The sequence below is a fragment of the Talpa occidentalis genome, unplaced genomic scaffold, assembly GCF_014898055.3.
Source record: "Talpa occidentalis isolate TD23 unplaced genomic scaffold, MPIMG_talOcc4v2.1 talOcc4.4, whole genome shotgun sequence".
In the NCBI taxonomy this organism is placed as follows: Eukaryota; Metazoa; Chordata; class Mammalia; order Eulipotyphla; family Talpidae; genus Talpa; species Talpa occidentalis.
Window position 1 is genome coordinate 10,407,860 of NW_023604295.1, and position 25,835 is coordinate 10,433,694.

At 38.6% G+C, this 25,835-nt stretch overlaps 1 protein-coding gene and 1 non-coding gene across 6 annotated transcripts; both read right to left on the reverse strand.

The window, feature by feature from the left end:
* Positions 1-506: 506 nt before the first annotated feature.
* Positions 507-25,770, reverse strand: USP16 (ubiquitin specific peptidase 16). Of its 5 annotated transcripts, XM_054700341.1 has the most exons (19): positions 25,618-25,770; positions 24,640-24,825; positions 21,644-21,745; positions 19,808-19,986; positions 16,974-17,077; positions 16,243-16,346; positions 14,661-14,848; positions 14,050-14,145; positions 13,366-13,496; positions 12,891-12,978; positions 11,485-11,563; positions 10,322-10,413; positions 9,102-9,158; positions 7,814-7,990; positions 5,136-5,799; positions 4,024-4,118; positions 3,146-3,232; positions 1,007-1,163; positions 507-913 (listed from the first exon to the last, which is right to left on the reverse strand). In XM_054700341.1, exons 3-19 carry the CDS (start codon positions 21,702-21,704, stop codon positions 789-791), a joined length of 2,484 nt encoding a protein of 827 aa, XP_054556316.1. In that variant the 5' UTR covers positions 21,705-21,745; positions 24,640-24,825; positions 25,618-25,770; the 3' UTR covers positions 507-788. The 5 variants fall into 5 exon arrangements, with proteins under 5 accessions (XP_054556316.1, XP_054556317.1, XP_037380950.1 ...); XM_054700342.1 differs by lacking the exon at positions 24,640-24,825 and having other exon boundaries at positions 14,661-14,845; XM_037525053.2 differs by lacking the exon at positions 24,640-24,825.
* Positions 8,785-8,915, reverse strand: LOC119258355 (small nucleolar RNA SNORA17). Its single transcript, XR_005128219.1, has one exon. It is a non-coding gene; the product is annotated as a small nucleolar RNA SNORA17 (small nucleolar RNA).
* Positions 25,771-25,835: the final 65 nt, after the last annotated feature.

The following is a 25,835-nucleotide window of genomic DNA, read 5'->3' on the forward strand; positions in this document are numbered from 1 at the left end:
ATTTTATACTCTTTGTGGTATTTCAAAGGACTTTTGGAAACAATATGGTCAACTAGTCTAAACTTAAGTGTTAGAGTGATAACCTCTCACTGTATAGCAAGAAGGGTTCATTTACATCAAAGATACCCTAATAGAGTATCTGAGAGGAAGTTTATAGACAGGTTTTGGGATCCTTAAGGCTGCCAAGTGCAACTCCAATATCTGAATGAGGGGTCTTGTAACAAGTTACTTAGTGGCCCAGGAGTATCTACCTTGGGTCAGTTAACACTTGCAAGGAAGCAAGTGTACAGCTGGGTTACCCCCCAGCTTTTGCATACACTGGGATCAGACACAGATAAATGTGTCTCCTAATCACATACTGCTGTCAATACATCTATACTCACAAAATGAACATTCTTTTAATAAACTTCACAATTGTGAAGTTTCATCAGAAGCATTTAAAAATGATACCTGCTTGGGTAAGTCACTGTAACTTGAGATCTTTTAAGTAATAAAACAAGTTTTGGGGGTAAGTCAATTTATTGGTGTGTTGCACCCCACCACCCAAGCATTCAGCACAGAGGTCTTAATTCAAAATTCTTTCCAGAAGCTGGAAACAAGAATAAAAACCACTATGACAACACAAAATCACTGTAAATTTTTAGATGTTTTCCCTTCAGTATTTTAATAAACATGGTTTCTTCTAGCATGTATTTAATTTTAAGTGAACATGATTTTGCAGTTAGTCTTTACTTCTTTATTATTATTATAGCCATTAAAAAAGCCACAGTTTCCACTGCTGGACACTGTTACAGTATTCGCTCATAAAAGAGGAGGTATGCTTGTGAGTTTAGTACTTTAGTTGTAGGCACAGCTTGCACATGTGTGTCACTGATGTGAAACCATTGCCCTTTGGTTGACTCCATTTCAAAGTCTGTCAAGAGGAAATGTAAAACACAAAAGGAAAACATCATTAGTTTTGGTTTGCCATGTCTGCTGAACCCCAGAATTTCCCAAGCCATCTTACCTTGTGGAATATTGCCGTGGAGGACAAGGTTAGAAAGATGACTGTTGGCAGCCCTTGCCTTGGCGTAGGCAGTGTAGTGCCCTGACCTCATCGTGCCGCTGTGCTCAACCACTCCATATAAGGAATAGAGCACCCTTGTATTTTCTTCAGCTACGTTCTTTAAAAATAGAATTAAAAGTGAGTTTTAATTCCATTTATACAGTTGTTGGCAAGACAATTTTAAACTACACAAAGTGTCCATCTAACCTTTACTTTTGAGAATTGAGAAATCATTCCTGAGTCTGAACTTCACTATTTTCTCGTGACCTTTTTCTCAGCCACCAGAGTCAGTTTTCATTAGAGAGCGGCCGTGGCAGTGCTTCAAAAAACCATAAACACAGTCCACTTGTTACGGCAGTTCCCTTGTTGTTACGGCAGTTCCCCGGCACAGCTACTTTAACTGAACTGCCCGTTTCTTTAGAGAGTCTTGGGACCAGATAATTCCAAAATACCTCAATAACTATCCTAGTTCAGGGCCTCCCTGGTGGCTTAGGGGTTAAGTATCACTGCTAGGGCCTGAGTTTGGTACCTAGCCAGGGAGCTAACCCACATATGGCTCAGCAGACCTGTCTTGCAGTGTATGTCAGTAGATCCATCTGTTCCGCTCCCCACTCTTGTCTCTGGTGAATTCTCTCACCTCCTGCACCTCTGGCCTACACCCCAGTTCTTCTACAAATAAATCAATCTTAAACAAACAAAACTATCCTAGTTCCTGCCCAAAGTGTAGGCCTTTAACAAGAGGATAGCATTTAGATTGTGCCAAAAATCACCTCTTACTTTTTAAATGCCTGCCCCTAGGGATTCCACATGAAACACATTCAACTTCCCCATCTAGGGTGAGGTGGTTATTTGGCTCAGATCCCATATGCTGGAGGGCAAACAGGCTGTCATTCTCCAAGCTGGGGCCGCTTTCAGAAAACTACTCCATGATGTTCTCTTACAAAGTCCTGCTGAGTGAACATCACTGCTCTCAATAACCCTTCATAACTCTCTCTGTCCTTCATTCACTGAAGAACTTAACACTTCTTCATCGCAAAGCTTACCAGCTTCAGGAATTTCACTGTTCATCAATGAGCCTCGTAAGAGTTTCAGTGCCATTCCATTTCAGCCAACCAAACTGTTTTTGGAATTGGTCATCACTCAGCACTGTTTGGCTTCAAAACTCACTAACTTTCCAGGCCTGCATCACGATTCTCCCATTTTTCCAACTCTCATCTCACCTACGTTCTTCAGCCTAACAATCTTTTTCTCCTAGAGATAACTGATCAAAATTCTGGTTAATTCTGCCTTCCGAAATATTCTTTGTCTCCCTGTCTTCCTCCCAAGTTTAAGCCCTTATCTGGTCACTCAACCAGTTCAATAATCTCCAAACTGGTTTTCCTGCTTCTAGTCTTTTCCTCCCTAAAATCTAGCCTCCATGCTTCGGCAAGGTACCTGAAGATCTGGCCATGTCACTCCATTGCTTCCGACTCTTCATTGGCTCACTACTGCGTATCTATTAAAACCCAAACTCCTCACCATGAGAACCTGCTAAAAACCTCACGTCTATCTCACCTCTCTGGCTTCATCTTTCCGTGTTCCCTAGATCCTGCACTATAAATTCTAGAACTGCTTATACTGCCAGTCCTTAGCATCTACCATGCCACTTTAAACTGCTCTTCTTTTGCTTCTGTTCTTCCCTCTACTTTGAAAATGTGTTGCCTCTTGATTTATCATACTAACTTCTACTCCTTTAAGAATTGGCTAGACATGGTCTACTTCACAGAGCCTTCTCTGAACCACCAGCACTGGGCTAAATGCACATCATCCCTGTTCAGTGAACATCACTCTTTAACAGTCAACCATATCAACTTAGTATTATCCATTCATATACCTGATTCACCTTTAGTTTTATGTACTCAGCTCCCCAGACAACCTCTGTCATAACATGGGTTCAAAAAATGCTGAATGAACAAAATGATTCTGCACAGAGCTTGAAATTCTAAAAAGAACAAAAGACCTACTCTAAGCATATCAACTTCACACTTAGGTAGTTATTGGTAGGACTATTTGGCTGATTTCCCTTTAAAAGATTTTCCCAGAAAGATCAAATTCACCTACCTTACATTTAAGGGTACAAAAAGGAGCCAAATCTAAGATTTCCGGAAATTTTATGTGTTTGTTCACTTTGCGTAGGTTAAAACCAGCCTTAAAAAAAGAAAGAGGGGTAACAGACTGAGTTCTTTTCCTTGAAAAGCTGCACCTATTAAGTAAACCTTACACCCACTCCATGCCCAGAAGAACACCATACAGCTCTAGCTCAGTCTTCATAGAAGACACTATTCTTCCTGACTGCTAATTCATTTAAGATATTTTGGTTTTGCTAAGCGCACACAACACACACACCCTCTTTGGGTTTCTGCTTCAGCCACCCACCAGAGCCAGATTAGACCAGGGGTTGTGAGTACTTAAAACTCAGCAAGAGCAAAATATCTCCTATGAGTACACAGCGTGGCCTCACGCTGAACCATACTGAGTAAGTTATTTATAGAGACTCAACTAAACACAGAAGGCAACATTCTACAAGCACTTTGGGAATCTGGAACTGAATTTGAAATGTGTGCTGCTTATAACAAAAGCCTTCCAGAAAAGATGGGGGTCACCAAAATGATGAAAATCCAAAGTACAAATGTCTTTTTAATCAAGGGTTAGTAAAAATAAGAGATTAAACACAAACCGGACCAAAAAAATCACTAAACTCCCTAAGTGTGAGCTCTAAGTAGTAAACAGGAGTTCTAATAAAACCAGGAAGGATTATATCCAAATTTCTCCCATAAGATGGAAAAAAGATGTAAATTTGTCTTTACCCATACTTTTTTCTTTTCTACTTTTTTGATGTTAAAATTAAGAAATAACCAAAGAAACACAATAGTATGTTGAGACACTAACAAAAAATTAGGTCTTTAAAAGAAATTCTGGGTAATAAACCAGGGTGGTACCTGCTGAAATCTCTTTAAATGAAGAGTGAGAACAGGAGGAGCAAGAGAAATTAGCATCTGCTTTTTGGCATTGGTGTAAACATGTTTCTTTTCACCTAAAGAAAGAAATTTTAACACTATGAATATCATTTTAGACTTGTATTCAAATTTGCTATAAATTCATTTCATACATCTAGAGCAACAAGGATCAGCAAACTTTCTGAAAAGAACCAAGACAGTAAATACCTTAGGATTTGGGAACCAAGAGGTAAAAATCAGGGATATTTTGTAGATATTTATATACGAAATAAATTTTTACTGATGGAAATCAAGATCATCATAGCAGAATACAATTGCATTCTATGAAGAGGTAAATGAAATTGTTTTTGAAAAGATAACATTAATTGGGGTACAAAATTAGTGTTTTCTACCATCAAATTATTTTCAATTGTTCAACAGTTTCAACTGTTCAACTATTAAAAAAATAGTTTAGCTCAGCAAACACACAGTAGCAGATGGCAGGTCAGATTGGGCCTGTGAACTACAGTTTGCTGATGCCTATTCTAAAAGCAATAGAATTGCTACCAAAAAAAAAAAAAAAAAAAAGTTGACTTTTATTTCCTAAAAGAGCTAGAAGCCTTTTTAGGAATCCCATCCACAATCCCTCCTTAGTCAAATTACCCAAACTCAAAAAGGGAGGAAAGAATCACGATGTTTCTGTTCCATCAGAAACTGTAAGAAAGCAAAGTCCTCCCAGTCTCTGGCACGGAAGTATACTGAGTGTGGCCTCCCGAGTGCAAAGGAGATGAAAGTCATCACAAATGCTACCAGGAAACTACGGGTACAAAGAAAGAGGTACTCTCTGTGATAACATCGCAGTGGGATGCTTCACCTACAGATGAAAGGTTGAGAACCAAGTGTCCCACTTTAACTGCTGTTGGGATGCTAAAGAGTACTAGTCACTTCAAAAAATGTTCTGCATCTTCCACTCCTCCATGAAAATATTTACAGAGAAGATGGAACTTAAGGATGCCATCCAAATTCTGACACAAATAAAATGGAAGTTCTCCACCTATGTCGTGCAAAATGTGCATGCAACACAAATTTTACTTTCTTCAAGAGAATCTAAATACCTTTCATATTTGCCTTTGGTCCATTACACTGTCTCCGGGTACAGACTTCACAAAGCAATTGATTTGCATCTCGAAGTTTCTCATTTCGGGTGAACTGATACAAACAATGCTGGATTGAACATTCATCGGTGTTGAAAGCTTCCCTGTTTGCAAGGGTACAGAAAGCAGTTTCTGGGTCTTCGTTTACAACTTCATAAACCTTGGTTCCAGGAGTATGACTGTCATTCACAATCTCAATATTTATTTCTTCAGGTTGAAGAGCAGCATTCAAGTTAAGGTTTTGGAAACCACTAGAAATGTCCAGTTCTCCATCGCTCCCTTCCTTCAGGTAGGCACCATTTAAGTTCCTAGCACGTTCTGTGGGAGAAGATGACAAAACCTCTGCATCATTCTCCATGTTACCATTTTTTATATCTTCTTCCTCTGTGGATTTTTGATTGTCAGTTACACTTTCTATCATTTTTTCTTGATCATTCAAGTCTTTTTGATTAACACAATACTCCTTATGTATAACTTCCTCTTGTGAAATATGGTTGGATTTAATACCCACTTCTTCCTGAAGTGACAGTTCAGCCTCACAGTCGTCATCTTCAGCATGAGCAATGGTACAGATATCATTTAAATGAAGTGCTTTTCCTTGCATTTTTTGTTGCCTGCGTTGGTTCTGTGTACAAAGAATAAAATATTTTCTTTTACTACCGAAAGAGAAAGAGCATATACATACATCAGGTTTTCTCACTTATCAATCAAAAATAAATAATAAGGTAGAACTCACTCCCAGAATTCTGATGCAAAAAGTTGCTTTACTCTTAGGGATCAAATCTTGAAGAAAAATTCTTTAATTGGAAGTAGGAATAAACCATCATCAATCATCAAGAACTGTCACAATGCAGTTAACAAAAATAGATAACACATGGTCTGGGAGCTAAAGCAAGCAACAGAGTAATTAGACTGCTAAACCCAAGCAGCTGGGTATCACACACTGCCCACACACCAATCGGGAAGGGATGTGTTCTCATTAGTCATAATTATCAGAGTTTCACAGAGGAAATAAAAACAAACCTAAAACTCAAGGATGCACAAGCACAGGACTGCTTTGGGCAGAGGAATGGGGGAGAACATTCCAGTAAACAAATGGTTCAAAGTTAGAAAGAAAGCAAGGAAGCCACACGTATGGAGGACAAGGAAGGCCTTTCCCTACTCCAAACACCTTCTTTACCATTTGTAGCCTATGTCTAAGCACCAAAAAACAACCAAAAGGGAGTGCATGAAGATAATCTGTTACTAGGATCCCTAAAGACTCAAGGGGCTGGCATTTGGGTTTTCTGTAAAAGAACACTGTCTGTGAGGCTCACCTGTAAAGTGAGAGCAGAATGGCAGTACATAGGACACATTTTCTGATGTGCTCATGGTGGAGATATATTTACACACGAAAGAAAAATGGGGAAAGGGAAAATGTGTCAGTGAATCAAAGAAAAGGAAATACAAGTGGCTCATAAACATGAAAACATAACTCCACTTATATAAAAATAAGTAGAAAATAAAAGTGCACTGATATAACATTTTCCATCTATCAAGCTTTCCAGAAGTTTGATAATGCACTGCTGTCAAGGACCAGGAGGAAAAAGTCCATATGTTCTTGGTGGGAATATAACTGGCACAACTTGTGTGGAGGGCAATTCAGTGATATTTGCAAAACAGCACATGTAACTCCTCAAAATTCACCCTACAATTGATATTTCTATAGGAATAGGATCCACCAGTCACTACAGTAAAAGACTAGAAAAAACCTAAATCAATAGAGAAATGGTGAAATGAATTGTGATACATCTATAAAACATATAGCTGATAAAAACTAAAGCTCTGGCTCCTGAAATGGAAAGATCTCCAAGAATCTAAGTAGAAACAAAAAACAAAGTCCGTAACAGTGTGTATATGTTTTAAAAGGAGAGAAAAACAAAACTGAATATTTGCATTTCATTGTATTTTCCAAAAGAAACTCCAAAAGGACACATAAGAAATGAATGACAGTGGGTCTCCCCAGTGGCTCAAGGTGTTAAGACGCTACCTCTGGGGCTGTCCGCAGCCATTGCAGCACGAGTTTGATACCCTGACAGGATGCTACCCACATGGTGCAGCGGACCTCTCCTGGCTCGCCTGCTGCTCCCCTCAGCAGTGTGTTTTGGTCATTCTGCCTATTCTATTCCCCACTCTGTCTCTGTATTCTATTCCCCACCCACACCTCTGGCCTGTACCCTAGTTCTTGTATGCATAAATAAATCTTTAAAAAAAGAAAAAAGAAAGAAATGAACGATAGTGATGTTATCTGTGGCATAAAAGGAGAGGGGTGAGAGGGTGACAAAAGGTATATACCTTTGTATTTCTTTGAATTTTTGAATGTCATTGTATTGACAAACTCAAGGAATTATTAAAAATCAATTTAAACTTCTTGGAATTTGTCACAAGTAATACAATATTAAATTTGAAACAAGCACAACCTTTTTCTTCCTATACACTCAAAGAAATTCCCCCACAGACAATACCAAATGAGCTAATTCAGTAACTGTCCAATGACATCACTGTATAAACAGACACATCTACCAATATCATTTAGACTCCAAACTCCACAGTTTAAAATATAAAACAAGAAAAGTATGGTTTTCTTCCAAGTTACCCACCTTGGCTTGCTTTTTGGCTTGTTTCTTTGCTTTTTTCTGTAAGTGCTTACTTGTTCCTGAAGGCATATCATTTCTCTTTTTTATGTAACTGTCATTATCTTTTTCATCTTCGCTGTCTCTTTCGTCATCCTCCATTGTCTTTTTCAGATTTTTGTCATTTATACTTTTTTTGCCACTCTTTAGATATGGAGAGAATATGGGTCAGAAATAAAACTTTACAACTACTATCCGGTGAAAACAGAGCTCCTGTTTTATAAACATGTTTCTACTGCTATTTTACACAAGATTTCTTTTCTAGAATATTTGGAAATATATCCAGGACAAAATTCATTCATTTCAAAACAAATAAAGCCATCCTTACTTATGGAGAAAATAGGTATATACAAAAATACACAAATAAAACTGAAAAAGGCAACTTGACACGGATGTGTAATAGAACAGTGAATTTAATTAGATATGTTGTATCACACTGCAATCACATCCACTTCTAAATGTACTTTCTGTTCTTAAGTGATTTACATGTCACAGAACAGGTAAACTTTTTTATTCCTTTTTTTTTTTTTTTGCAGTTAAATAAGTTTGGGGAAAAAAATAAAGTTTAGTGAAACTTTAAACACTAAGTGGGGTCCCTAATTCACATTGAGTAATGATTTATACAATATTGATAATATGTTCTCTTTTATCCCATAACTACCTGAAAGGAGCCAAATTAATACGTCTTAAAACTGAAATACTCTCTACTTAACATTATAAACTTAAATTGCAAGGAATTTGTGGTTAGTCTCAAATAATAAAAACAATGATTTTTAATACAAAGAAAATACGTCTGCATATGTAAACCAATCGAACTAATTAAGTATAAAGAATTTTAGTCAATTCTGAGTAAAACTAGAGGGGGAAAGAAGTTAAAAGAAAAAGGATTCTAGATACACCAGTTTAGTTTAGTTTTTTTTTTCTTTTTTTTTTTTCCCAGTGTCAGACTGTCAGTCATCCAAAGGTTCACAGGCCGGAACGTTGGACATAGACAAGCCTCTCTTCTCTCTGCCACCTAATGACACACATGTGGCACAGCAGCCACATCTGCAACGCCTCTAGGGGCAAATTTTTTTTTTTTTTTTTTTTTAAAGCATTAACCCATTCTTTATTCAAAACTAAAACAGTTATTCCTCTATCTCACATAAGAAAAATTTCTCCATGGGCTAATAATGTATAAACTCAGAAAAGGTGGCAATAAAATCCAACAGAGAAAAATAAATCTACTTGAATAAAATAAACACTTTAGTCTTACCTGATCTTCTAAAACTGGCAGAGACAAATCGAGGAAAGATTCATGAACCAAGGAGACCTTAACCAAAAAAAGAAAGTTAAAGATTCACCTTAAACAGTGACTAGTTAGATCACCTGATGGGGGGAGATACTAATTATAACTGAGGAGCGATACTAATTATAATAAAGTCTTAAGAAAACTAAATGAAAAATTACACAACACTGAAGACTTGGGGTAGGGATATAAATGAAAATGTTAAACTAACTTCTTCAAAGAAATTCTTCAAACACTAAGTAAAGAGACACATGCATCTCTCTGTTAACTGCAGTGCGATTCACAACCGCCAAGATATGGAACAACCCAAGTGCTCAACGGCAGATGAGACGATAAAAATACGTGGTGTATTTACATACTGGAATATCCTAAGCAATAAAAAAGTAGAAATCTTGCCACTTGCAACAACCTGGATGGGCTTTGAGGGGAGGATATTGAGGGAAATAAGTCAGAAGGAAAAAGACAAATGCATGACTTCACTCTTTTGTAGGATATAAAGACAGGAAAACCAAGACAAACTGTGAGACTGACAACAGAATGTTGGTTCCCAGAGGAAAGGAGGGACGGCCATGGGGAGGAGACACTGACTGACCACTGCTGATGGAGAATGGACACAGGTGATAAGGGGAGAAAACATACTCTTGCATCTATACAGCTTGTAAGCTAATGTGACCTCAATGAAAAACGTGGTTTTAATTAAAAACTAACTTAAAATATGACTACTAGTAGTTCCTACAAAGAACTAGGCAAATCTGGGGTCTCCCAGATTTGCAAGGGGCTTAGATGCAGCACTATGAAGCTGTCCTCAGCCACTACAGCAAGAGTTTGATCCCTAGCCAGGAGCTGACCCACATGGGCCAGGGAGCTGACCAACATGGCACAGCAGATCTCTCCTGACTCACCTGCTGCTTCTCTCAGCAGTGTATTTCAGTGGATCTGCCTGTTCTGCTCCCCACTCTGTCTCTGGTGAATCCTCTCACCCTCCCGCACCTCTAGCCTGTACCCCAGCTCTTGTACGCATAAATAAATAAATCTCAAAAAAAAAAAAAAAAAAAAAAACACTAGGCATATCTAGATGGTTCAACAAAGAATATATTATGAAACTAGATGTTCCCATTTTTGAAAGGAACAACTGATAAACTCATCCACATGAATGAATAAAGTCAATCTGTGCAACATCTACTTACAGTTCTGCATTCATCACACATAATTGTACTTGTTAGTTCACCACCAAAGATGCGGTCCACAAAACTTGGTACTGATTTTTTCTTTTCATAATCTGTTGGGGAAAAAAAGCTTATCAATTACTCTTACACAATTACTGGAATAAGATAAAACTACTTCGCTATCTAATCCTAAAATTTTATTTCCCATTTCCTTCCATAAACTTGTTTTTCTCTGCTCATAATTATCAGACTTTTATATGTATGCTATCAGCAGCAGCCTGGACTCCACCTTGAAGTATAACACAGTTTAACAAAATCTCATCATGGAAAAAAGAAAAAAAGTTCTTATTCAAGATCTGTGCGTGGAAGTAAATGTTGCCAGGCAGTGCAGTTTTCTACACATCAACACCTCCATCAGTAAAATGTGCACAGACTGGATGACATCTAGCTCACATCTAGCTTTGATACTATCACTTGCAAGCAGTTTGGAGAGAACACATGTACTTGCCTGGAAAGAACTCTAAGACTGAATTCCATTTAAAATAATAAAACAACAAATATCCTTAGGAAAATGTTTCAGGCAAACTCCTGTTGGGCCTTTGGTGGTACAAAGGGTTAAGTCTCAGCACTATCAATCTATCGCCAATCACTGCAGCATGAGTTCGGTCCCAACCAGGGAGCTAACCCACATGGTGCAGCAGACCTCTCCCGTATCACCCGCTGCTCCCTCAGCAGTGTGTTTCAGTAGATCCACCTGTTGTACTCCCCTGTCTCTGGTGAATCCTCTCACTCCCCACACCTCTGGCCAGCCTATACCCCAGTTATTGTATGTATAAATTTATAAAAAATCTTAAATCCTCCTGTTACATTTCTATGTTCCCAAAAATAAATTTTATTACCTGGTCACCCAATTTTCTAATAAACACATAAAATTTATGTTTTATTCAAAATACAGGTATACACACTTAGACAGAAACATTTTTATGACAAAGAGTGCCAGCAAGCACAATTAAACCTTCCAAAAATATTCACCTTCAGAGTATTGAATAATTTCTTAAATCAGTGGTGACAAAGAAGAAATTATATATTAGTAACTAGAGATTCAAAATACATGCACCAGCAGTTTGCTCTAAGGTAGAGAGAAATTCAATAACAGTGGTTCAGTTCAAATAGTCAGACATTACCTTTAACTTTACTTTTTAGATCTTCATCCAATTTTTCAGTAGAATTACCAAATGCTTTAAGAATTCCTTTACTCACTCTCTAGGAGTAATAAAATAGATACAAATACAAAACGATTAAATTTTAGTTGTTTTCCTTAGAACATGTAATCAAGAATGTGATCAAACTTACTGAATAAAAACCAGTATTTTTAAAATCACATTTCAAAATTAATTCAAGGCACTAAAAAGAATTGCAAACAATGACTTATAAAACAATGACTAATCCTTGAATAAAGGCATTGCTTATGATTTCAAAATTTTAACCTATTCAAACCAAAGCATATCAGATATGTCCAGTTCCTTTGGAAAAAAACACTGAAATATCATGTCCTGGGAAACAGTGGATAAATGAGAGTTTTAGGGACAGACTCCAGTGGTCAAGATCCATTCCTGGGGTAACCAGGTACTAAAATCCTCTAATCCCTGACTTCAGAAGCTCTGAAGTGAGAAAATGATAAAATCATCTACTCATAGAACGGATGTGATGCCTGAATATGGTAAATCATGCAAAATACTGACAACAGTGCTGTTCATAAAACAAAAGGAAAATAAACATAATTTGTTATCACTATAGTATTGCTATTGCGAATTACATTCACACCGCCATATACATTACTTTTCATCCTGGCAATTTACAAACATTTTAAAATCAACAGATGTTCCCTGAGTCTTAAAGATGAAAACATTTCCCAAATTCATAAAGTTATGTTAAATAACACTCAGAATTGACTCTACGGGTATACTGCACTGGGAATTATTTTGGAAAAAACATTTTCCAGTAGTTTGTGGTTCTCTGGGTATAGGTTAGTACAATAGACCCCTTAAAGAACACTGATTTTGTAAACCTCAAGTAAAACAGCATTATGAGAAGGAAAACCATTTCTAATTCTGTTCATGCATTCTAATGACTAACATACAATGGGTGAAAATACAGGTATAGAAAACAAAATTTTAAATCCAGTGGTCTCAATAATTAGTTTTTCATTGCTCTAATAACTCCCAACACATCAAATGACAGACAAGTTAATGAAGATGGGAATATAAGAAATGCTAGTGAAAGTATGCTAACTTGGGGCCTCCCTACAAGGGTTAGGACGCAACCTATGAAGCAATCCACAGCCACTGCAGCACGAGTTCGATCCCTGGCCAGGGAGCTACCCACATGGCGCAGCAGACCTTTCCTGCCTCGCCCGCTGCTCCCCTCAGCAGTGTGTTTCAGTTGGTCTGCCTGTTCTGCTCCCCGCTCTGTCTCTGATGAATCCTCTCACCCCCCACCCCCGCACCTCTGGCCTGTACCCCAGTTCTTGTATGCATGGATAAATAAACCTTTAAAAAAACAAACAAACAAACAAACAAAGTATGCTAACTTGGTGCTCCTCTGCTCTCATCCCATCCAATAAATAGCGAAGTAACTCCTGGCTGTCTTGCTCCTGATAGCCTTTAAACCGCACTGCTCTACAAAGGAAAAAAAGAGAGAAAGAAAAGTAATGATGAATAGTCTAAATTATGAAGAGTATTCGAAATCTTAGGATTCTATGCAAATCTCAGAGTATTCTAGTTTCTCAAAATTTCTGTTTAAGTTCCACAATACCATGGAGCAAATTCATTTTCATTTTATCTTTTTAATCCCAATGAAGTAAGCCATGTCTTAATATAGAAACTGGGTTGTTTCTAAAGCTATTATTTTTTTTTTTGGTAGGTGCCAAGACCAGCCCTCCCACCCCCGCCACACACAGTCATTTTTTTTCTTGTTATGAGGCAACATTAGTTCGCAACACAGTACAGGTTTCAGGTACAGCATCTCATGGACACACTGAAAGCACAATCAAAGCCAATACTCACTTTTTACAGACCTGAGAAAAGAGTTCTTTAGGAGTCACGATTCCCTTTTTGGTCTCTTGCATCTCGTTAAGAAACTGGCTCATGGCTAAAGTAAGGGGGCCTGGTGGTTCAAGGTTTATTTCTAAGGGTTCCTGAGTATGAGAATAAAAATTACTTTCTTCAGTCAAACCTGGGAATCATTTACTTTTACCAAAATGTAACCCATCAACCTAGATTGCTGTGCTCCTGAAGGAGCTGTCCCATTTAAAAGCTTAAAATGTATCTCAAGATATATTAAAACTTTCTGGTCACAGACCATTTCATGAAGAATTCAGTTCTACAGTTTTAGATAATTAGGAATTTACTCCCTAAGAACTAAAAGAGCCAAAATGTAAATAAGGTAAAACTCATTTGAGTAGACAGCAAAGTCACCTTAAATAATATTAAAATAATACACACCTAGGGTTTCACAACCATGAGCTATATCCCCAAGGAAGTGAAACACTCGAGCACAGCTTATATAACATAGCAATTAATGGGAAGATCCACTGTAATTTCTCTTAACCAAACAATGTTAAATTTGTTAGCCTAAACAAACCAACAAAAAAGGCTGAAAATGAGCAGTCAAGTCTTTAAAATAATTTAAAAGGTGGACATTCAGAGGGAAAAAATAATGATTAAAAAAGAAAATGTTAAAGTACATACTGTTAGTCCCAGATCAGGTGGTTCAATTTTTACAATCGTTCCAGACATTTTTACTTCTTTTAGTAGTTGTCTGAGCACTGGTGTTTGTGACAAATTCTAGAATGTAGGATGGAAAATTATTTAAGCACAAATCAACTAATTCAAATATTTCTTAATGTCTATTTTATCAAAACAGAGAATCACTTCCAACACTGCAATCTTTAGTGTATCTATCTCAAGAAACAGAAGTTACACATGTCCTACTCCCCACTCTAGTGGCTCAGAAAGACTTCAGTTCTGAGCCCATGAATTAATTGAGAAGGGTTCCCCACCAGCACCACCACATTCCCTCATCCCCAAAGACCACTACGAGTAACCAGGTCTTTGTTTCTGTATGAGGTTAAGCTGTGTTTTCCCAAACCAAATTCAAGTTCTAGGTGGGCAGAGTTGTGTCTGTGTTGAGCCCTATTGTACCCAGTGTCGTGCAAAGTAAACATTCCCTTGAATTTTCATAACAAACATCAAAACAAATTACTTAAGGGGGACAAACACAACTATAAGTAACAAATGAGCAAAATCATCCTAGGAGGAAAACACTAGATTTTTAAAAGGGGAAACATCAGCAGTGGCACCTGCATAACTGCGTTGAAGAAACATGTATTTCCCAAATTGCTGAGTCCTCTCACAGTTATCTGGGAAGTCAAATTTGTGGAAGGAATTTCTTTAGTCATAGTTTCCTTTTTTTCTCTTTCTTGTTCATTTTTACTCTCTTTTTCTAATTTTTTATTTTCAAGTTCAATGTTTCCGTTATCTTTTGCTGCTTAAAAAAAAAAAAAAAAAAGGAAAAAGATTTAGCAAAAGGTGTAATACAGCCTACCAAATGCATGTGTACTTGGGTCGGAGCAGCAGAATTTCTGATTTTTACCAAGTATCATTATTTGCTTCCTGTTTGATTTTAAACATTTTCTAGGAAATATAAGTTATAATTGAGAGAGGAGAACCAATAAAAAAGATTCAAAACTGATGTAAGATTAGTCTGACAAATGAAAATTAACAGTTTATGCTTTGGTTTAAATCTTCCTGATTTTACTACACAGAAGCTTTGTTTCATAAACAAGCACACCTTACCTTGTGAAATTAGAGTATAAGTTACTTAAAAAACAAGAACAGGAAATAAATTCTTAAACAAATTTCGCTGAGTCAAAAGCCAATCCTGAACTTAGGAACAAACAATTCTGGCTCTGCCAAAGATACTTCTATGACCATAAAACTCTCAACAGGTTTAAAGATGATGTGCCAAACCAATTAATTATGCATCCAAACAAATGTAATAAAGTAAATTCAGTCAAAAATAGGTCTACCTTAAATAGCCCCCCGTGCCAGAGCATAGGAACAGGGCTTCACTGCCGGGGGCTCAGTCCAGACTTGTCATCACAACTACAAGATTAGCTTTCAGATTCCCTTCTAATTCCAACACCTCTAATTATCTATATTGCCACTGATTTACATTCTTACTCAAAAATAGTTGCATAGTCTGCCATCAATCATACTAAATGTTATCAGCTGTAAGTAATGCTGGGTGGTACAGTAAATAAATCTTGTGAAGGAAAATCAAGTTTGGGGGGAAAGAACAAGGCTGAAGGAAGCTAGTCAGCAGATCAGAGACCTGACCGTCTCGTCTATCTGCCATCTAGCCCTAGGACTCACCCTCTCAAAGTCTGGAGTCCTTTCCACCCTGAGCAGCTCAAACAAGTCCAACCAAACAAGAATTTCCTTAAGATAAAATCTTTTATATCCTAAATTCTAGCCTTTCTCAGATACAAACTGCCTACCAGAGATACTAAGGTATGCATGTTAACCCAGTGTGGGAAATTAACACATGTCTGTGAAAACAAACTGTTTCTATCACAGGCTTGTCTCACTGAAACTCCTTTTTTGCCCTGGAGAAAAGCCCACCTATCTCAGCATTTTATGACACCAACCCAATCTGGGAGAGGGTCAAAGACACAGCGAGCTGTGTCCCACCAACCCAATCTGGGAGAGGGTCAAAGACACAGCGAGCTGGGCACCACCTTCCCAGCAGTCCCTTCTCCAGAGGTGGAATCCTCACTTTGATTATCTAATAAACCCTCTATCTATCACTGTTTGATTCCAGGCAGCAAACTAAATATCAGCCAACATTACAGTACATAGTAAGAAACAAATGATTTTTACCTGATTTTGAAGCTGTAACACCGGCCTGTTTTCTGACATAATCAACCACCTGACCCAATCGATGTGAAGTACAATACTGGACCTCATCATCACATTCGTAACACCTTTGTCCCAAAAATCAGAAAAGAAAAATGACAAACTGTCAACCAAAAGAGAGGGACAGATTTAAAATCCCTAGAATCCAAAGTAGGTAGCTACCATATTATCCTATTTGAGAAAGAAATAAAGAGTCTGTATTTTCTTGATGATTATCCATATTAATAAGCCTGGATTATCATCACTAAAGTTAACCTGAATTTTGGCTAAATATAAAACTCCAAACAATGTGAAAATCTCTTTTCATGTTAAAATACAGGAAACACACCAGTCTGACATTTTCACACAAATTCATTGCCAAAATTTTACTATCTTAGCTTATCTGAAATATGTTCTTAGTGTGCCAATTTTTTAAACTAAAAACAACCTGCAATATGCTTTAAAAGACACAGGCAAGAAAAGCAAAAAATGTGACGATTCCTCAATCTTCTACACGCTACCATTTTGGCATCTGTGCAAAAACTAAGCAAAAGCTTCTCATCACTGTCGCTTTCCCTAGTCTTCTGAAAGTAATGGTATTTAAACAAACATACAAAAAGTTTGGCTTTCTTTTGCTCCTTAAACATTCTCCAATACTTCCGCTCTCCAGAATTTCAAATAATTTCCAGTCAGGGGGCAGAGGAGTTGAAACTCACCACACACTCCAGTTGTCCAAACTAAGAACCAGATAATGAGGCTCAGATCTCGGTGTCTGATAGTGCTTCAAGGCGTGCTGCTCCTGAGAACTTCTGCCGCAGCCCTGAAGTCAGAATCATGAACCTCAAGGTCACAAAATTCACCAACAGAGGAAAGAGTTCATAATCTATAGCAGATCAGCAAGTGGCTCAAGAAATTCTGCCAGTCTTACAATTCTGAAAATAAAATGTTAGACTCTAGAGTCCAGATTTTGTTAAAACTTAAATACAAATAAGCAATCGAGGACATGTAAGGTTTGCCAGAAAACCATGCACTAAGTACTCTTCCTCCCCAGCTTGCCCTCCCTGTCCCAACGACACCTTGCTCGTGTCTTCATGCATCACCTCCGCTAGTTTGGATTCCTGAACAGTCTTGGAAATATTCTCCTATTCAACTCTTTCTTCACATACGCATTTTTTCAGCTTAGTGTTCTCCAAAACAAAGATCTATTCATGTACTCAATTCAAAAATTTAGCAATTGTTCTCAAACCCTTCGTCAACAAACCTGACCCCCTCTGCCCACAATCTACATTCCCAACGTAGACTCCCACATGCTCCCATTCAGAGACCAGCTGCCAGTTAAAAACTCACTCTGTGCTTTCACATACCACAACTTTGTTCATGCATTCCACTTGTCTTGATTCCTTTACAAGAACCACCAGTGAGCAAATCCCATCATGCTTAAGGATTGTGCACAAAGGACACCTCTTCTTAGAGGCCTATGCTTTTCCTCCCAAATGAGAAAGTACTATATGTTTCCTATGAACAAACCCCTACAAAGAATGTTGTAAGCTCCTGGGGGCAGTCCTCATTTCCTGCCTTAAAGTTGTTAAATTGGGGCATCCCCGGTGGCGCAGTGGGTTGAGCTCAGCGCTGTAAAGCTGTCCGCAACCTCTGTAGCACCAATTCAATTGCTGGCCAGACAGGGAGATACCCACATGGTGCAGCAGACCTCTCCTGTCCCGCCCGCTACTCCCCTCAGCAGTGCATTTTGGTCATTCTGCCTGTTCTGCTCCCTGCTCTGTCTCTGGAGAATTCTCTCACCCTCCCGCACCTCTGGCCTGTACCCCAGTGCTTGTATAAATAAATAAATCTTTAAAAAATATATAAAGTTGTTAAATTGATAATCTTTTTCCGCTGGATTGTAAATCCTAAAGGCACAAATTAATACAATCTATTACTAAAAAATCTAGCACATAGTAGTCAAAACACATGAGTTCCATTACTTGTAATGGAAAATTCTCACCTACAAAATACACAGGTTTATTCATAAAAGAACATGACCAGGTTTCCTACCCCCAAGTCACCAACTTATACACAAATGTCCATAATAGCTCTAGTCATATCATTAAAAAATAGGATCAGCCCAAATGTCCTGCAATAGGTAAAGTCTGGTACATCGAGACCATGAAAGACTACTTAGCAGTAAAAAGAAACAAACTGCAGATACAGTGTAGATGAACCTTTAGTAATTAAGTTGAAGGAAGAAAGTGAATTCTAAAATGTATGCTGTATGATTTCATTTGCCTAACAGTTTTGAAATGACAAAATTTTAGAAACAGAGAAGAGATAACTGCTGGCCAGTAACTGGAAGGGCAGATGGCAGTAGGGAGAAAAGCATGGTCATAAAAGGGCAACACCAGCGATCCATGGGACTATTCATGATGGGTGGGGTGAATATACCAATCTACACCAATAACAAAAAGTGTATACAACTTCATACACACACACACAGAGAGAGAGGAAGAGTGAGAGAAAAAGAAAGAGAAAACTGGGGAGATGTGATGAAGATTGGTAGACTGTATTAATGTTGTTTGTAAGGTGTTACCACTGGGGAAAATTGGGCAAAGTGCACAGGGTTACCTGTATATGATTTATTCAATTCATGTGAACTATAATTATCCCCCCCAAATTTTAATTTAAAAGATAATCAAAAAAAATTTTAGGGCCTCCCTGGTGGCGCAGGGGGTTGAGGCGCAACCTCTGAAGCTATTTGCAGCCACTGCAGCATGAGTTCGCTCCCCGGCTGGGGAGATAACCACATGGCACAGCAGACCACTACTAGCTCGCCTGCTGCTCCCCTCAGCAGTGTATTTCAATCGATATACCTGTTCTGTTTCCTACTGTTTCTTGTGGATCCCCTCAGCTTCCCACACCTTTGGCCTGTACCCCAGTTCTTGTATGCATTAATAGAGGGATCTTTAAAAAAATTTTTTTTTAAATTGCCCTCTGTCGCATCTTGAAACTTCATGTATGACAGACTGCCTCGCAGTCCCCTTTTCTGACATATAAACTTAGCTTGCTAATACTAAGGGTGACTGAGAGGCCCTTACCCGTAGAAACATGACAGACCCTGGGAGTTGATGTGCCACCCAGATACCACCCATTCCTCACAATCAAGGTACTCATCCTTCCAGGTGCCAAGAATGCAGCCTTGTCAGCTGTGACAATTCACAGCTCAGTATATCCTTACCTAGGAATTATCCTCTAAGGAAGGACGCAGCCTTGCGCAGGATTAGTCCCTGTCCTCACAAGCAGTCCACACGCAATGACAGTATAAGCCACTTGCCTTGGGATCATTTCTGAAGGCTAGAGTTCACTGTGGGACCAGCAGAGGCCCTGTAGCACTGTCTCCTCATTCAACTCACCCTACCTCCCACCACCCCACCGGGAACATGACTTATCTCAGCTGGCTTCCTTAGTCAACCGCACTATGCTTTCAGGTTAACACCTTCTAACTAGATAAGTTCAAAGAGTTTTACAAAATTCCATACTGATCAACATGTAAGCATACCTGGTGGCCACATTTAAGACATAGCCAAATGGAAGGGTTGTCTTCTGTTTCTTCTTCAGATTTATCTTTCACTTTATTGTCCGTCTTACAGTCTTGGCAAATATTCCATTCCACATTTACTAAAGCCTTTTTCAAATTTCCTAGTTCCAATCCTTTTCTAATGTGTGTGCACTTAGGTTCTATTAAAACAAACAATAAAAGAATACATAAAGTAAAACAGAGCTACCTTCAAGTCTTCTCAAAATCGATCTTTCATTAGAACCTCAAAATATAAATTTACTGTATAAACAAATTGTTAGGCCATCTAAAAACTTAAATTTTTATTTGCTATTTGAATTATTAGTGACTAGTGAAAAAGAGATTTTAAACAAATTTGTCATTTTACTTTTTCAAGCCCTAGATAGAACCACCACTACCCCATGTTCATTTCAACTTATTTAACATCTCCTTTAAATTAAAGATCCTTTTGCCATGGTTATTACTCCCTCTTTAAAAGTATGCAGAAAAGGTCATCCATTCAGTCAACAATACAAGCACTGCAGCCCATACACTCTGATAGACTCCAGGGAACTTAAAATCGACCAGGTTACAGCTCTTCTCTTTGAGTAACTTATTTTCTGGCAGGGCAGCAGTCAAATAAATATATAGGAATCTCCAAAACAAGCTACAGCAACATAAGAGGAGAAGGGCAAAGTCAAAAGTTTCACTGGGGAGGTAACATTTATACAATCTTAGAAGATATGAGCAGTAATAAAAATTTCAGATACTGATTAAACATTTACTATGAACTGACACTATGCTAAATGTTTCGCATATATTATCTGATTGAGTCCTCATAATCCTCCTAGAAGACAGATGAGAAAGCTAAAATTTGTTGTCCAATGGTCACAGAAGTACCAGAATGTGGAGGCAAGTGTTGTTCACTTCAAAGCTCAAAGTTTAAACTATAATTTCAGGAGAAAAGAACAATGTAAAAATGCCACATCCCAGGAAAAGGGCATGGAAGTGTAAGTATAAAAGCACACGCTGTCTCCTCAGAATGGCAGTAAAAATGAGTAGCTGCACCTGAGTCTGAAAGCCCAGCTTGAGGCCAGATTAAGTAAAGGCTTTGCCACCCACCCCAAAGGGCTTGGGCTGTTTCAGGCACACTGGAAGTTTAGAAACTAGTCAAAAGGCACAGTTACTGTTATGCCCAATGATATGCACCAGGAGACTATAAATACAAAGAAAATTTGTGTTTATTTTGTGAAAATTTACTGAATCTCAGTAAGTACTGAAAGAAATACAAACTAAAAAAAAGATGACGATACCTCTTTTCAACTATCAACTCAGCAAAGCTTTTCATAAATGATACCTACCAGTGTTCACAAAGGTTCAGGAAAATAGGCATTTTATTAACGTACTGGGAGGTGGTGGGGGTTATAAATTAGTAAAACATATCTGGCGAGGAATGTGGGCAACAGAACCAAGAACCTTGAAGATATTTAATCCATTTAATTTGGTGACTCTATTTCTAGAGATGTGTACTAAAAAAGATAACTAGGTGTACAGAGATTTAATTACAAAAACTTTCACTTTATAACACAGAAAAGTTAAAAATCACCTAGATTTATAATACAGGATTACCTAAGTAAATTATACTATGTGGACCCATGATCCTCTTTATCAATGGAATGTCACACCACTAAAAATGTAGAAGACAATCAAATGACATGTAGACATAAACATTAAAAGGCAAATCACAGAACAATAATGTACACTTTGACCCATTTTTTCATATTAAAATATATGTTCATTTAGGTATATAAACATTAAGATTCAATTGGTGAAATATACCTAAAGATTCAGGAGAATCATCAATTGGAACAGTTTTTCCCTTTGTCCGTTTCTTTCCCATGTTGGCGCTTTATGGATTATTTACTGACACAAAATAACAATCTAGAAAACAAGATAAAGTTAGCTTGATAAAAAAAAAAAAAAACTTATTTTATATTCTCTAGGAGATAGTAACATAACAAAGCCTCGATGTTATTTTGCACATCTTTCACCTTTTATAATTTACAAAGACCATTCACATACATCATCTAGTTTTCACTAAGAACTCAAAATGTACAGAAGAGATAGTACTACCTCTGCTTTTCATAGCTTAGAAAAGTGATTCCTTGGTCGTCTTAGTTATGAAAAGACTCAGCACTTTACATATAAGGAATCCAACTTCTCACTACATAATGTGGGATGATGTTGGTACTTTCACATCTGAGATGACTTCCATGCTTTCTAAACTACCTACTTAGCTCTGCTGTCTCATGAATTATATTAATAATTACTCTATGAAATTTTTTTAAAAATCTGAAAGCCATCTAAGGGGAGTTAGAAAATTATAAAATAGGGCCTTCCTTGTGGTGCAAGGGATTAAGTCTCAGCATTATAAAGCTATCTGCAGCCACTTCAGATAAGTTAGATCACTGGCCTGGGAACTAACCCACATGGAGCAGCAGACCTCTCCTGTCTCTCTCGCTGCTTTCCTCAGCCGTATATTTCAATGGATTCACTTGTTCTGCTACCCACTCTGTCTCTGGTGGATCCTCTCACCCTCCCACACCTCTGGCCTACACCCCAGCTCTTGTATGCAATAAGTAAATCTTTAAAAAAAAAAAAAAGAAAATTTATAAAATAATTTCAAATACAAATACAAAAAGTAATAGACTTTTCTGCATTTTGACACCAGGATTCCCTATGGGTATCAGTTGAGAAGTGATTACAAGTACATACTCAACTATTTAGATTATCATATTATTGCCATGATCAGTTTGGAAAACTGTAACAAATCTAGCTGCACATCAAATCCTCAACTCCTTTATTTATTTATTTATTTATTTATTTATGCATACAGTAACTGGGGTGTAGACCGGAGGTACAAGGGGTGAGAGGATTCACCGGAGACAGAGTGGGGAGCAGAATAGGCAGAACTATTGAAATACACTGCTGAGGGGAGCAGCGGGTAAGACAGGAGGTCTGCTGTGCCATGTGGGCTAGCTCCCGGTCAGGGAGAGAACTCATGTTGCAGTGGCTGGCAATAGCTTGTTAGCGCTGTGTCTTTAACACTTGTGCCACCAGGGAGGTCCACAAATCCTCACCTTTTAAGTCAACAATTCAAAATCAGAAAAGATGAAAAGTACTGCAAGTACATACAGGTCTTTCTAACTTTCAATAACAGCAATCATTTTGAAAACTGCATTTTACATGCATTAAAATAACCAGAGTCAAAATCACTTACACATCCAGAATAACTATTTTGCCTAGGATGCTCACTGTGCGTGTGTGTTCTCTAGAAATACCTCTTTTGTCGCAAGAGAAAATGAGAATAGTTATCTAATTACATCAGTGGAACTAGGACTTGGATCATATGTTTTGCAAACACTTTTCAATTAATTCTGGTATTTCGCTGTCATCACTGCTCTGGCCTAGTACTAAAAGGTATTGTTCATTAAGCTCTTAGTGAGTTAGTGTAATTAAATGTAATTCAAAAAAGACTGTAGGAAAAAAATAGTTACTGCACATCAAGTAACTATTAACCTTCTAATGAATAATTTAAATCTAACAAGTTTCCATGTTTACAAAATAAATGAACTGACAACAAATGAACATAAAATATATGGCGATCTATAAAAGTATACCTTTTCTGGTCCTAAAGATAACATTTAACAAAATTTATCTTATTGAAAATTGTACATTTTAGGGAAAAAAATAGTACCCAATTCCTTGCTTCCAATTCAATTCCCTCTAAGCCGTGCCGCATTCAGTTACCAAACTTACCCTCCAATGACACCCTTCAGATCACATTAGTCTCTTGATTGAAAGCATTTAACAGTTGCCCATTACACATTCAGAAGCTTTGTACGAATGGTCCTTTATAAACTGGCCCCCGAAGGCTTTGGTAATTCTAATTCCCACTGAAATTTGTGTAAATAAGTGGTGCTTTGGATCTTTCAAGCTTTTTAAATAAACATGACTCATTCAATTTTCACCATAACTCTTTACATAGAGCATTTCACTAAAGAAGGAAATTCAGGGTCTCCCTGGTGGTGCAGGGGTTAAAGACACAGGGCTATCAAGCTCTTGCCAGCCACTGCAGGAGGAGTTCCATACCCAGCAGGCCAGGGAACTCACCCACATGTGGTCCAGCAGACCTCTCCTGTCTTGCCCAGTGCTCCCCTCAGCGGTGTATTTCAGTAGATCTGCCTGTTCTGCTCCCCACAATTTCTCTGATGAATCCTCTCACCACCCACACCTCTGGCCTGTACCCCAGTTCTTGTATGCATAATAAACAAACAAATCTTAAAAAAAAAAAAAGGAAAGAATGACAGAGACAGAACTAAAATATGGTGTTTGGATACTAGACCACCACTCTTTCCATTCCAATCTGTTGGTCTCCTCATTATTCTATTAAACACCTTACCCCCATCTCTTGCCTTTGATCTCTAGCTAGTAAGTCCTCTTCTCCCATCCAATTCTTGCCAATCCTCCAAAATCTCCATTTCAAAGAAGGCTGAAGTAATCATTCTATTCTATACACCACTCACATGAACTTCCCCAGAGCTTATAGTATGCACTATTTTTCTTGTCTCCTCATCACACACTAAAATGGGCTACTTCTTCCATTTTTAACCTGGCCCTGCATTATTATTTCTCAATCTGTAATCTAAAGTTCTAGGAGAAAGAAATGGATTTAGGCATTAATTCTGAATTGCCTACAGGATCTAACATAGTGTTACTACATACTGGTTCTCTAGAAATTCTTTTTGCATTGAAAGAGAAAAAGAGAATAGTACCTGAGGCATAAAGGATGATTTTAAGGTGCAAGGGTAGATACATAAGAATGAAGCAAACAAGTTCCGGCTAAAAAGAATAAGGAAAAGAATGAAGTCTGCAGGAGCGAAGACAGCACTAGCAAATCTGGATTGAGTACTGTAGTAGCCCAGACGCCAAAGGAAAACTTGAAAGACGAACTGTAATTGCTGCAGGCAGAAGACAGTAAGAAGTCACTTCAGTACTGTGGAAAGAGCTCCAATAAATATTTGACAACTGCAAGGTATATCCAATGAGTCATGAGGGTACTGCTGAGTACCAGCAGTAATAAAACATCAGTACCTGTATTAAGTTTTTTTCAGGCAAGTCTTCAAATAAAAATTACAGTCTTAGTCAAATTACTCTGCAGGACCCCACAGAAAATTTAAATTTAAATCAAAGCTGGTCTGGCCGTCTCTCATATTAATCAAGCTCCCTTCCCTCTCTAATCTCCCAGCTTTCCCGCATCTGTTCAATTCCATTAAAAACAAAACGGAAGCGTTTTGGAAAATTCTGTCAGCAGGTTTTAAACAGGGCTTTCAAGTTTTGCCTAGATCTGTCCAACTCCATGGGCGTTCAACAGGTTAGGTGACAGGTCCTGCTTCTCCTACTACCTACCACGTGGACAGAGCCGCAATCCCGGCCCCAACTCCGGCGATGCCCACAGCTGCACGGCGCCCACTACACCCCCTACCCTACCCTTCCCAAGAACTGCTCCACACCCACGGGGGACCTCCGTGTCCACAGGGTCGAGCCGGGCGCGGGTGCCGACCACTCACTGGCCAGCTCCCGAAACCAACAGGTGGGAAGCCAATGAGCACCCGGTACCCGGCCGGGGCCGGTAACGTGCTTAGGCTGAAGGGCCTGCGAGAGGAGAACGCGGTCGGGGCAGGAAACTCGGGCTCTCGGGGCGCAGAAAGTCATGCCAGGGGTGCCTGCGAGTCAGTGGGATCGGAACTCACCCACGGCGACAGCGCCCATAACTGCATCCCCTAGTGGGCCTTTGGGCTGGGCAGCCAGCTGCGTCGTCCTCCCGGTGATGAGCAGAAAGCGACAGAGGCGAAGCGAGAGTGACCCCTAGAAAGCAACAACTTCCGGAACGCGGCATTCTGGGAAGTGGCTGCGGGCCCCAGGCCTGGGGATGATGACGTTCCCCACTCGGCGCCTGCGCGCGGCCGCG

What these genes read in the sequence shown, in the direction of transcription:
- USP16 (XM_037525053.2), bottom strand. Translation starts at nt 21,704, where the DNA reads ATGGGAAAGAAACGGACAAAGGGAAAAACTGTTCCAATTGATGATTCT. An exon ending in AAGCCAAAAAGCAAGCCAAG is followed by an intron (nt 5,800 to 7,813) that starts GTGGGTAACTTG and finishes CTTTGTACACAG; the next exon opens with AACCAACGCAGGCAACAAAA. An exon ending in ACCAAAGGCAAATATGAAAG is followed by an intron (nt 4,119 to 5,135) that starts GTATTTAGATTC and finishes TTCTTTCTTTAG; the next exon opens with GTGAAAAGAAACATGTTTAC.